Here is a 12,447-nt window from a genome sequence, read left to right as displayed (position 1 = left end):
AGGGGAAGAAAATCAGAAGGTTAAGGCCAGAAACAGTTGGAGCTCTGCCTGCCTGGTCTACATGAGACCCTGTCAAACAAAAGTAAAACCACCAAAAACTGAAACCAACCAACCAACCAACCAAGTATATTGTTCCGGCAGAACAGTTGTGAAACACGAATGGAACACAGAACCAAAATCACACCACTCTAAGTCACTGCAGTCAGGGTCTCAGGGACCACAGAGCATTCCTTGCCCAGGGATCTTCATCTCCATTTGAACACTGACCTGGGTTCACCCACAAAACAAGCAGCCCCACCTCAACTTTTCAAGTTAAGCTCTATTGTGCACTGGTTAAACACCGGCTCCTAAGCCAGGCCTTTACACACATAGCAACAAAGATCAGAGATGTCAACAGACTTGCCAGGGTCACACAGCTAATAAAGGGCAGAATCCGGACTAAAATCTCAGAATGTCTGACTGTGCAGGCCACTGTGGAACACCCCCACCCCATTTACTAATACTTTCATTCACTTGTGCTGGGGGGGGCATGAATAAAATGTAATTTCTTCCGGGTTGGGGATTTAGCTCAGTGGTAGAGCGCTTGCCTGGCAAGCGCAAGGCCCTGGGTTCGGTCCCCAGCTCTGAAAAAAAAAATGTAATTTCTTCCAAAGTGAAGACATCCCGACCCTGCATGAATCTGGCTGACAAGCACAATAGGCTTATTCCTGGTCTGGCTAGCTCTAAGAAAGGGGCTAGTGAGACCTGGGCTCAGGGTCAGCCTCTAGCACTTCTTGGCTGGGTGATCTTGAGACAATTCCTTGATCTTTCTGAGCCTGGAGTGGAACGGGTGTTTCCACTGAGTTGGAACTGACATGGCCCCAGCCCTCTGCTCCTACCAGGCTATTCATCCCAGAGCCAACTGAGGCTGGCACTCCTGACAGTGCAGTTCGTTAAAAATGGATGGAGCCCTTTGTCAGTCATGTTTACCAAGGGTTCATCAGAGAACAAGGGACCTGAGCACTGCTTTTGTGTGGTCATGTGGTGGAGGAAAACAGACCCAGGCAAGAGAAAGAAGCAGAGCAGAGAGTGGCAGGCATGGAGTGGCAGGCGTGGAGTGGGAGCGTGTTTCCAAGAGGTTGCCAGTGACCTTAGGGCGGTCATCTGAGCGGCGACTCTGAGAGGATGAGCCTGTTGGTCTGGATAGGTCACAAGCTGAAGGACAGCAAGACCTGGAGTGACAAGTAGGAGAGCCGGACCAAGTGGGCACCTGATTATGTCCTCACCTTAACTTTGGAGTGCCTGCCGAGAGAATGGCTGAAGGCAGGGAGCAGAGTGGACTATGGGAAGGGGCCCCTCCTGTAGGGTCGGGGAGAATGATGGTGGAGGCCAGAGAGCTCTTAGGGGTTGGTAAAGTGGCAGCCGAAGAATGAAGCCTCCCTTTGTGGCCATTCCTCCCATGTAGTCTGGGGCACAGGGACCATACAGCCCTCCTAGTCCTTATCCTATCAGAAGAAAGTCGCTCTAGTGAGCTCTCCAGAGTCCCCTAACCTCCACTGTGGCTCCATGAGGGTGTTTGTCTAGGAACGGTGTCCCAGAGCTCTGTGAGCTGTTGAGGGGATTCAGTTGAGAGTAGTGTGATGGCGGCCAGTCAAGTCACCACTGTCGCTGTTCCTCCTCCTGTCTCCCCCTCCAGCTTGGACTTGCCGGCATCGAGTCTTTTAAATTGTATTGTTTTATCATGTGACGTGTGAAGGGCACAATTGTGGAAGACAACTTTGCAGAGTGAACGCTGCTAAAATTTCTCCCTAGACAGTGTCTGCCCATCCTCCCAATGACAAGCCAAGGCACTTTTCCACCACAGTCCTCTCAGGGGAACCAATGGTTTTATTGGGCTTCCTTTCGGAACACAAGTGAGGGGTTACTTACAGAAATGTTGGTGTTCCTTCACAAAGGCTACACTGCAGGGATTATAGCTTCCCCAGAGTTGCATGCATAGAGCCCATCCCCTTCCTTAGCCCTTCTCCCACCTATAGCCTTTAGCCTGTCCCCACTACAAGACTGAAGCCACATGCTATTAGAGCAGAACTGCATATGGCTGGTTTGGAGGAGTGGCGACTCAGGCCAGGAGGGTACTGTATCTCCTCCTAGAAGGGAAAGCAAAGTCAACAGGCCCAGTTGTGGTGATTTTTTTTTTAAGATTTTTTTTTTATTGGGGTTGGGGATTTAGCTCAGTGGAGAGTGCTTGCCTAGCAAGCGCAAGGCCCTGGGTTCGGTCCCCAGCTCCGAAAAAAAGAAAGGGAAAAAAAAGATTTTTTTTTTTAATTTATATGAGTACACTGTCACTGTCTTCAAACACACATACAGAGGGCATCGGATCCCATTACAGATGGTTGTGAACCACCATGTGGTGCTGGGAATTGAACTCAGGACCTTTGGAAGAGCAGTCAGTTCCCTTTAACCGTTAAGCCATCTTTCCAGCCCGTGGCGACCTTTTATAAACAGGTCTAGCAGAACTCCTATGAGCTAGAAAGATGACTTATCCGTTAGCAGCACATGCTCCTCTCGTCAAGGACCTGGGTTTGGTTCCCAGCAACCATATGGTAGCTCACACCAACTGTAAGTTCCTTTCCAAGAATCCAGCACCTTCTTCTGACCTCCACTGGCCCTGTACATATGGGATACATTTACATACATGCCAAGCATGGGGGTGTATGCATTTAATCTCAACACTTGGGAGGCAGAGGCAGGCAGATCTCTATGAGTTTGAGGCTACTCTGGTCTATATATCGAGTTCCAGGACAGTCAAAGTTACGCAGAGAAACCCTCCTCTCAAAAAACCACCACCACCGCCGCTAATAATAATAATAATAATAATAATAATAATTTAAAAGATGTCTTCAGTTTGGCTCAGAGGATAGTCTTATACAACCATTGCTTTTTTTTCCTTCCATAGTTATGTGGGGATCAAACTCAGGTTCTCAGAATAAAATGATGTGATGGTTAATTTTAATCATCAACTTTTCACAATCTGCAATCACGTGTAAAGTCTCAGTGAAGGACTGACTGCCTAGATCAGGGCTTGTGGGCAGGGCTATGGGGGTTTGTCTTGATTAGTGTTGATCTGGAAAGACTCACCCACTGTGGGCAGCACCATCCCCTAGACAGAGGGTCCTGAACTGCCGAAATGGAGGAAGGGAGCTGAGCACAAAGAAGCATGAATATATTTTTCCTCTCTGCTCTTGACTGGATGCAATGAGACTAGCTGCTTCAAGTCCCTGCCTTGATTTCCCTTGCACGATGGACCATATAATCTGGAATTTACTAAAATAAACCCTTTCCTCCATAAATTGCTTTTTCACAGCGTATTTCATCCCAGCAACAGAAACAAAACTAAGACAAACATCTACCTGCAGTCACTTCATTAGGCCTCTGTTCCACACATTTGCTCAGGTTGTGGCCTGCCCTGTTTGAGAACCCCCCTCAGAGATCTGCAGAGTGCCACAACTCTCTGTTCAACCCCCAGAACCGGTGTCTTTACCCAGCCTTCTCTAACAGGCTATGGAGGGTTCAGAGCCTGGGTGGGCAAGGTAGAGGGCAGACCAGGGCGTATGAGGCTTTATGGGGGTCATCAGAACTGGCTGTGGCCAGGGCTGTCTGTGATAACTGCACACGGTCAGGCTTGTTCTCCTCTTCTTTACTTTCACAGGAAAACTTAGTTGAAATTAGTGGATATTGATTTCAGCTCGCAATTTAAGGGGATACAGCGAAAGGCATGGAGGCAGAGTCAAGCCAACTGTGATGGCAAAAGCTTGTTTTATCTGAGGGAACGCAAGTGGTGCTATGAAGTCAGGTTGCTTTTTGACATGTGACTAAAGCCACTCTTAGCTTGAGGCCTCTCCTGTGCCATCTCTGAAGTGGTGAACCCAGCAAATCTTCATTGCCTTGCGATGGTTCAAATCCCACTCGCTCCAGGAAGATCTCTCTGCCACCCCAACCCCAACCCGAAGCAAGCGCTCTCAGCTGAGAGTCTGGGCAGGACCCACAATCCTCGTGGGTTGTCTTTTGCCTCAGGAACCCCTGAGCAACCCCCTCTACAGGCTAGCTCCTGTGCTTTGGCCTTTCTCCCTGGGTGTGGTCAGCCAGCTTGGTGGACTTAATTTTCCCATTGATGTTAGAGTTACCATCTTCCCTCCGTTCCCTTCTTGGAGTCCCTGACGCATGCTCATGGCACTTGATCTGCCGTGCCCTGTACTTGGCAAGTGCCCTCTTAGTGTTTGGAGAGTGAAAGGGCGGCAGGAGGAGCCCTCCCATCTCTCCCTGGACCTTTGCTCTGAATTTCAGAATTTCTGATCTGCCTGCAGACACCCTCACTGCCACCAGGGGGCCTCTCTAAAATAAAGACCTGGCCCTGACTTCATTCCGTCAGCCAGAGCTTCCTCCTCTCCTCTGACCCACTATCCTTTGCTCTCCAGGGACCTTGAGCCACACTCCATCCCCTCCTGTCACCCAGCTTAGGAAGAGCCTCTCCAGACATGTCAAAGGGCATCTTTGATCAGAAGCCTTCTCAAATGCTCTTGTCCTGCTCTGGAGTTCCTCAGCTGTCTGTTGCTGACCCCGCCCAGAGCCTGCTGGGAGCCTTTAACTCTTTGCTGTTGGACACTCTCCCCAAGGCTCTCCTTGGGGAAGTCTGCTAGTTATATCCCAATACCTCCTCTTCCCCCCATTAGCAGATCACCCCTAGGTCTCCTCCAGGAGCTTTCCTTCCTAGAACAGGCCTGGGTTGGCAGTGAGTGCCTCCCTCCCCATCCCAGGCCAACAGAACACAAGTGTCAAGGTTTCTAAAAAAGATTATGATGTCCTTTCCCATCCCCTCCTCTTCTCTGCTAACTGGAATGCAGGTATGATGGTTATAGCTCAAGCAACTGTCTTACGATATGAGGCCAAGTTGTCAAAAAGTCAATGACATAAAAGTCCACCACCCCAGGCTTCTAGCCTTTCCAGCTCCAGGCTGGTAACTTTGTCGGTCTGAGAGTCCTCACTACACAAACTAGTTCTGATCTTTTGCTGTCATATGGATCCGAATTGGCCACACAGCCCAAGCTCGCCTAGAACTTGCGGGTCCCTACCTCAGTGTCTGCTGCTGGCACTAGTGATATGTGCAAACAGCCTAGTAACCTCATCATCCCTTCTCTTGTGCTTGCTCTTTTGAGGCTGGCTCTCTGTAGCCCTGGCTGGACTGCTAAACTTCAGCAATCCTTCCTCCCAGGCTTCTAAGTGCCAGGACCAGAGGTGTGTGCCACCATGCCAGCTCCCCTCACTGCTGCTGCTGAAGCCCCAACCGATGCAACTCTGGCCAGCTGGAGAGACAGGGAAGGAGTTCAAGATTAGAGAAACATAGTATATGTGTAGGGTATGTTGTGTGTGTGGGAGTCTCGTGTTGTGTGTGTATATGCAGAGGGGGGTCTCCTGTGTATGTGTGTGTGTCCTGGAGAAGACACAAGTCCTTGAGGGTTTCTGACTCTACCTCCCTGACCTGAGGACTGGCTGAATTACTATGACTCAATTTCCCTGGTCAGCTAGAAAAACCAGTGACACACAGGAAGTGGTGGATAGCATTTCACTTTTTTTTTCTCTTTTTTCTTCCAAGTGGAAAGGTTTAATAAGAGAAGAGTAGAAGAGGGGAGAAGTAAAGGAGGCCAACCATGAGAGTGGAGGGAAGTGGGGGATGGGGAGAGAAGGGACAAAGGGGAGAGCAGGGGAGCAGGGGAGAGGAAAGAGCGAGAGAGTGAGAGAGTGAGAGAGAGAGAGGAGCAGAGGCATTTCACTTCTTGTGCAGACTGGAAATGACTTCACATAGCCAGAGGCAGACATCTCCACCGAGGAGACAGACATGCTGTGAGCCATGAGGTGTGAGCCCAGTGTGGTGCAGAGCATCCTATAATACCCACTCCAGCCTCAGGGAGGCCCTGGAGATTCATACAGGGAAACACCAATAGGATAGCACTACTTGAGGCTCACATGGGGACTAACTCCCTTCTTCTGGGTTTCTGTCCTGATCAGTGGTCTAAAGGGTGAGGCCCAGGGCTCCTTCACTGGGCTGAGTACGAGGACCTCCTGGAGACACAGGTTCATCTGAGCCAGACAGGTAGTTACTGCTCTTGGAGCAGAGGGCACAGAATGGAGAGAAGGGGCCGAGGCCAGGCCAAGTCAGCTCCCAGGAAAGGCCCAGAGTAAGCTTTCTGTCCCTGAATGTGGCCTTCTGACACTGCCTCTCAGTCTTCAGATAACTCCTGATAGCCCATCAGCCCAAGATGGCCTTAAACTTCCTGTGTAGCTGAAGATGACCTTGAATTTAGTCTCCTGCCTCAGCCACTTTGGTACAGTTTTATCATATACCACCAAAGCTGACTACAGCTCTGGATGCTACAGGGGACATGCTGGTCTTCAACTGGGATGAGGGGACCCAGCTATGATAGGACCTTGTAATACCCTCAGGAAAACTTGGAGGTTGATGGATCCCTGACTATTCCCATCACCCCAGAAGTCAACCTTTAGTGCATGGCATCAAAGCCAGGACAAATCACAAACACAGACAGGAGGAGTTTCAAAAGTCTGTTCAGTCCCAGGTGAACGTACACTTGCAAACAAGCCACAACACTGTCCTACAGGCCCCGGGAACCCGGGGTTCTCAGAAGCCCGTTTCTTCTGGGCTCAAACCCCAGGTGGTTCAAAGCAAGGATGACCCCAGGCTGGCAAAGTCCTGATTTTCAGGCTCAGGCTGCAGGTGACCCTTGGTGTAGCTGGGTTATAGGGGCAGCCAAGGACTCAGGCTGGGGACCCACAAGCTTGAGGGCTCACTCCCCGTTGTGCCTGGCTTTTCCAGTCATCCGACGGCGGCGCTGGGTCTTGCTGGTACGAGTGGCACTTGGAGGTTTCTTGGTGGAGTCCTGCGCCCGCCGAGGGTGTTTCCTCTTGACCTTCTTCCGACTGTGTGCATGCAGTGTAGCTGTGAGGGAGGAGATGCTGTGGGAAAAGTAGAGGCTGGTGAGGCCAAGGCCTTGGCTTACCCTCGAGACTCAAGCAATGGTGGGGCGGGAGGCTAGGTAGTGATCTTCAGTTACAGATGAGTATGATCATTTGACTTGCGGATGGGAAGCTGCAACAAGTGCCAAACACATTTCAACCTGGGCCTGGTCTGGCTCCACGAGGCTGGCAGCGTCCTCTCCTACCCTCTACCTCTCAAGCGAGGGGTTCCACATACCCAGTCACTAGTGCCAGAGAGGAGAGGACCCAAGAACGACAGAAGAACTCACCGCTGAGAGAGCAGGGGATCCTTGGACTTCTTGGGCAAGGCTTTTGTTGGCTTTTCCATGGATGACACCTCCTCCTCCTGGGACCCATCCTGGTCCCCTTGCTAGAGAAACAAAGGACAGGGACCATTACAGGGTGTGGACAGTCGCTCTGAGCAGTTCTGGCTTTCACCGAGAAGTCTGACCAGCTACCTTAAAGGCCTGAGTAGAGCTCAGAGAAGGCTCTGGGCAGAACTGTACTGTCTGTGTCTAATCTGCTGAGCCTTGTCGGTTTAAGAAATATAACATCTGGGGGTTGGAGAGATGGCTCAGCAGTTAAGAGCACTGACCGTTCTTCCAGAGGTCCCAAGTTCAAATCCCAGCAACCACATGGTGGTTCACAACCATCTATAATGAGATCTGATGCCCTCTTCTGGTGTGTCTGAAGACAGCTACAGTGTACTTATATATAATAAATAAATAAATCGTAAAAAAAAAAAAGAAGAAAGAAATATAACATCTGGAAGGAAATACAGTGTCTGTGCTAAGAACAGACTTCTTGTTTTAAAAATTGTTTTTGATTTCTAAATCTGTTTTATGTGTATGTCTATATTGCTTGTATGTCTGTGTACTACATGCATGCCTGGTGCTTGCAGAGGACAGAAGAGGTATCAGGTGCTCTGGAATGGAGTTATAGATGCTTCTGAGACTCCATGGCAATTGATCCTGGGTCTTCTGCAAGAGCAGAAAGCATTCCTAACCACTGAACCAGGACCCAGACTTCCTCTTTGAGTACTGTAGTGTAACAATTTAAGTAACACTTACAGGATACTCAGATTTTGGGGTGTGTGTGTGTGTGTGTGTGTGTGTGTGTGTGTGTGACACACCATGAATACCATAGCATGGGTACAGGAGGTCAGAGAATAACCTTCCACCATGTGGTGCTCCAGAGTGCTTTACCCCGAAGCTATCTTGCTGGTCCGGCATTCAGCTCCTCAATCTCTCCCATGCCCTCATTTTTTTGTTTTTTGAAGCAGGGTTTCTCTGTGTAGCCCTGGCTGTCCTGGAAATCACTCTGTAGAGCTGCCTGTCTCTGCCTCCTGAGTGCTGGGATTGAAGCCACCACTGCCTGGCTTAGCATGCAGTTTTCTAAGTAACTCAGAGGTGATTTAAAGGACAAGGGAAGACATTCGTAAGCTCTATGCAAATATTATAGTATTTTCTTCAAAAGACTTGAGCATTTGCAGGCCTGAAGGGACCCTGACATAGAAATTCCTACACAAGCCACAGGCACAGAAGTGGCACAGTTTTGTTACTGTACCCACACTACAAACTCACTGCCCCTGCACACACATGCCACAGGGTACTGTTTGCCACACAAGGGTTCCAGTCCCTCTAAGCCTGCTGAGCTTCTATAGATGAGCCAAGTCAGTGTCAAGGGCCTCATCCCTGCACCCTCATGGTTACCCACCTCCATACCCAGTCAAGTCTACCATGGCAACCCTCAACTGATGAGCTGAGCTGCGTTAAGAAAGCTGCAGGAGCACACTTCCAGTACGAGACTCTTGATATGGACCAGCTCTGAGCAGCCCCCACAAACCCACCTACTCCCAAACCCCTTCTTCCCCAGGGCTGTCCTGGGGCCTACCTCAGGCAGGGGTAGACCTAGCAGCCGGGCCCCTGAGAGGTCCAGGTCACTGACGGTGGTCACAGTGACTGTGTGATTGGGATGGTCGTACTGCACCGACTCTGTCTTTGCTGTCACCAGCCGCTCCAGCTCATCGGCCTCCTCTGTAAGGTGGGTACAAAGTAGTTCTTAGGCCTGGCTCAGTTCGGGCTCCAGCTTCCCTCCCAGCCCTGGAGGATGGGGACTGGCACACAGCTTTTCTAGAGACAGCCATGTTCTCCTGGCATCTTCCCCTGCCTCTCCCTTTCTTTCCGCATCTACAGAGTGGTCCAGAGTCCCACCCACATGTTAACTGCTGGACCCGAACCTCTCTTCCCTTTGTGCTCCAGTTCATCCCTGCTGTGGAGAGAGAGCTGCTCCATCCCCAGGTTCTTTGCTCAGCCTCAGCTTACCCTATGAGGTACTCAGACCACCCGTGCCCCCCACACCACCACCAAGATCTCTACGCTAAGGAAATAACCCTCTCCACAGCTCTCTCCCCATTCCCCCTTGGCCCCCGAGGGGACACAGAAGCACAGGCTCACCGGATGCTCTCCACATAAGTTAAAGACTTACCTAGTGCCTCCTCTCTTTCTGCCAGCATCTTCAGGTACTCCTGGTGGCGCTGAAGCCAAATGGGAAAATGTGAAGGTGTTAACTGTTAACCTGACTAAATCTAAGATAGCCTGGGAAATGGGCCTCTGAGTACACTGTGGGATATTATCTTGATTTTGTTCACTGAGGTGAGAAGACCACTATGGGTGGTGCTATTCCCGGGCTGGGATCCTGGATTGCGTAAGTCAGAAAAGGGAGTTGCTCACTATAGGTGAGCCATTCCCGGTCTTTGTTAAGTGAGGAAAGGGAGTCAAGGGGCAGCATTTGTTTCATCACTCTGCTTCCCGACTGTGGGTGCAATGGGACCAGCTGACTCGAGCAGGCAGTGCTCTTAACAGTTGAGCCCAAGATTTCTCCAGCCCAAGATTTATTTATTTATTATATATAAGTACACTGCAGCTGTCTTCAGACACCAGAAGAGGGCATCAGATCTCATTACAGATGGTTGTGAGCCACCATGTGGTTGCTGGGAATTGAACTTGGCACCTCAGGAAGAGCAGTCAGTGCTCTTAACTGCTGAGCCATGTCTCTAGCCCAAACCTTTTCTCCCTTAAGCTGCCTTTTTTCAAGAGTTTTTTTTTTTTTTTTTTGTTTTTAATCACAGTCCCAGGAAAAGCCACTAAGACAGAAATAAACACACTGAGAACGGCCTTTCCATCCATGCCCTGTGACAGTCCCACGCACTTCACTGCCATCGTGTGGGACCATGGTTCACACAGCAAAGTCAAGGGGAGACCGTCCTTTACAGAGATCCTTAGCATCTCCACTTGTATGAAGAGCTCCCAGCACACTCACGCTGCTGTCCCACAGCTGACTCCAGCAGCCCTATTCAAGGCTGACCCTCCCTGGTAGCTGAGCCCCCACCCAGTCCATACCCCACCCTCAACCGCACCTCTTCCCGAAGCTTCTTCTGCTCTTGCTTAAGCCGCTGCTTTATCTCTTCAATGGCTGCCTTCTTGCGCTCTACCTTCCGCTTGTGGAAGCCTGTCAGGTATTCCCTGCAGGAAGGAAGCAGGGGAGAAGTGGGGGAAGTCAGGAGGGGCCACGGGAAAGCAGGGCTCTAGAGTGTTCCATGAGTTGTCAGGCTCTATCCTACCCACTAACCCACTTTACCCTTTCAACAGCCAGTCCTCACTTTATAGAGAGGGACTTGAGGAAGAGACTAGGGTACTTATCCAAGGTCACATACAATGCAGTTATTAGTCATTCAATGACAAGGGTACCTTAAGAGAAATAAGTTGGTAGTCCTTGCTGGACCATCAGAGTGTACTTATATAATCCTAGGAGGTATTAACCTACCGTACACCTATGCCAAGCTACAGTCTCAGTACATGCCCCATTACTAACCAAAACACCGTAACACAATGTGTGTCTTGACAAGGTCTCTCACCTACCTCACCTGGGCTTCCTGCCCCTAGGTAAGTACACACCAGGCTACGTGGTCAACATGTAGAGCAAGTAGTCACTATTTCTATACTGGCAAACTTTATCTCATAGGAGTCATTTCTAGTAAAGCTTTCTAATAATACCTTCACCCAGACCCCCAAAACTTTCACTGAACCAACCAACACCCTGTCCCCAATGACACCTGACTCCTGAACCCACCTGTGTGGCAGGACCTAGGAGTGCCCCCACCTTCCTGACTCTTGCTTCCTCTTCCTGTCTGATCTCTGCTCTGTTCCTGAGTTTGTTGTTGTACTGGAGGGTTAATTAAGTTTAGTACCTTGTTCGAGCTAGACAAATGGTCTAATAGATTAATTAGTTTATATTGACTTGGAGACAGGGACTCCATAAATTGTCCAAATACCCATTCTGTTCTTGAACTTTTCCAGACAGGGTTTGACTCTGCAATCCTCCTGCCTCAACATTCCGGGTGACTGAGGATTACAGGTCTGTACCACCATGCTTGGCAATTGTCTTTGGTACACTGCACCAGGGTTTTTGCAAACAGTGGTTCTCAACCTTCCCAATGCAATGACCTTTTAATAAAAGTTCCTTATGTTGTGGTGATCCCTAACCATAAAATTATTTTTGTTGCTACTTCATAACTGTAATTTTGCTACTGTTAAGAATCGTAAATGTAAATATCTTTTCCAATGGGTCTAAAGGGGTCGCGACCCACGGGTTGAGAACCACCGGACTACAAGGTGCCATTTATCCACGGTGACACTGAAACGCAGAGGTTCAGCCTCTGGTCTCAAGCTTGGTTGGCACACGGTCTGATGAGCGAATGAACATAAATCTCTCTCATCCCATTCGCTCGTCCTTCGTCGATTCGTCGACAACGACTGGGAGCCGGCTATATGCCGTGATAAAGGACGATGTTGGACTCGCGTGGTCCAAGGCATAGCCCTGAGAACCGTAAACCGCGAGTGAGGGGCAGAGCAGGAGACTTCACTCCACGGGAAAGGGGAACACGCTCTTCAGTCACATCCAGGGGCGGGACCGGAAGTGCCCTTTGCGAGGGCGTGTGCGCACCGGGACTGGCGCGCTAACCCCGGCAGCCGGACGGGAATCTGTTTCTACCCTGGCACTCACCGCCGCTTCTCTTCATCAAAGTTGAGGATGAGCCGGGGACGCCGGTCATCTCCATCTCTTTTTTTCTTCTTGTTGCGGCCCATAACAGTGAAGCTTCCGGCAGCGTGGCTGCTTCTGACCTAAAACACTTCCGGGCGGAGCCGTTTCATATTTCCGGTAGGGGCGCACGTCGTGGCCTTGTTCCAGAGTTCCACTGATTTGGCTCCACCTTTTAAAGGAGCCTCCCATCCTGTCTTAGCTTTGGTTCAGGTCTTCTGAGTAATTGTCCTAGAATGGCTCCAGTGAGCACTAGGTTCCTGATTCCATCATCTGCCCTGCCTCAAACAGACGCTCAATCTGGAGTTATTCATAAATGTC

At 50.1% G+C, this 12,447-nt stretch overlaps 1 protein-coding gene across 3 annotated transcripts; it reads right to left on the bottom strand.

The window, feature by feature from the left end:
* Positions 1 to 6,581: 6,581 nt before the first annotated feature.
* On the bottom strand, positions 6,582 to 12,195 carry Nol12 (nucleolar protein 12). Of its 3 annotated transcripts, XM_063263916.1 has the most exons (8): positions 12,091 to 12,145; positions 11,158 to 11,250; positions 10,852 to 10,858; positions 10,445 to 10,550; positions 9,514 to 9,562; positions 8,920 to 9,062; positions 7,296 to 7,396; positions 6,582 to 7,005 (listed from the first exon to the last, which is right to left on the bottom strand). In XM_063263916.1, exons 1-8 carry the CDS (start codon positions 12,143 to 12,145, stop codon positions 6,837 to 6,839), a joined length of 723 nt encoding a protein of 240 aa, XP_063119986.1. In that variant the 3' UTR covers positions 6,582 to 6,836. The 3 variants fall into 3 exon arrangements, with proteins under 3 accessions (XP_063119986.1, NP_001012765.1, XP_006242069.1); NM_001012747.2 differs by lacking the exons at positions 10,852 to 10,858; positions 11,158 to 11,250 and having other exon boundaries at positions 12,091 to 12,195; XM_006242007.4 differs by lacking the exons at positions 10,852 to 10,858; positions 11,158 to 11,250; positions 12,091 to 12,145 and adding an exon at positions 11,704 to 11,987.
* Positions 12,196 to 12,447: the final 252 nt, after the last annotated feature.

Source organism: Rattus norvegicus, chromosome 7 (genome assembly GCF_036323735.1).
Source record: "Rattus norvegicus strain BN/NHsdMcwi chromosome 7, GRCr8, whole genome shotgun sequence".
Classification (NCBI taxonomy): domain Eukaryota; kingdom Metazoa; phylum Chordata; class Mammalia; order Rodentia; family Muridae; genus Rattus; species Rattus norvegicus.
The sequence above is the reverse complement of the archived record's forward strand: the minus strand, read 5'-3'. Positions and strand labels throughout refer to the sequence as shown.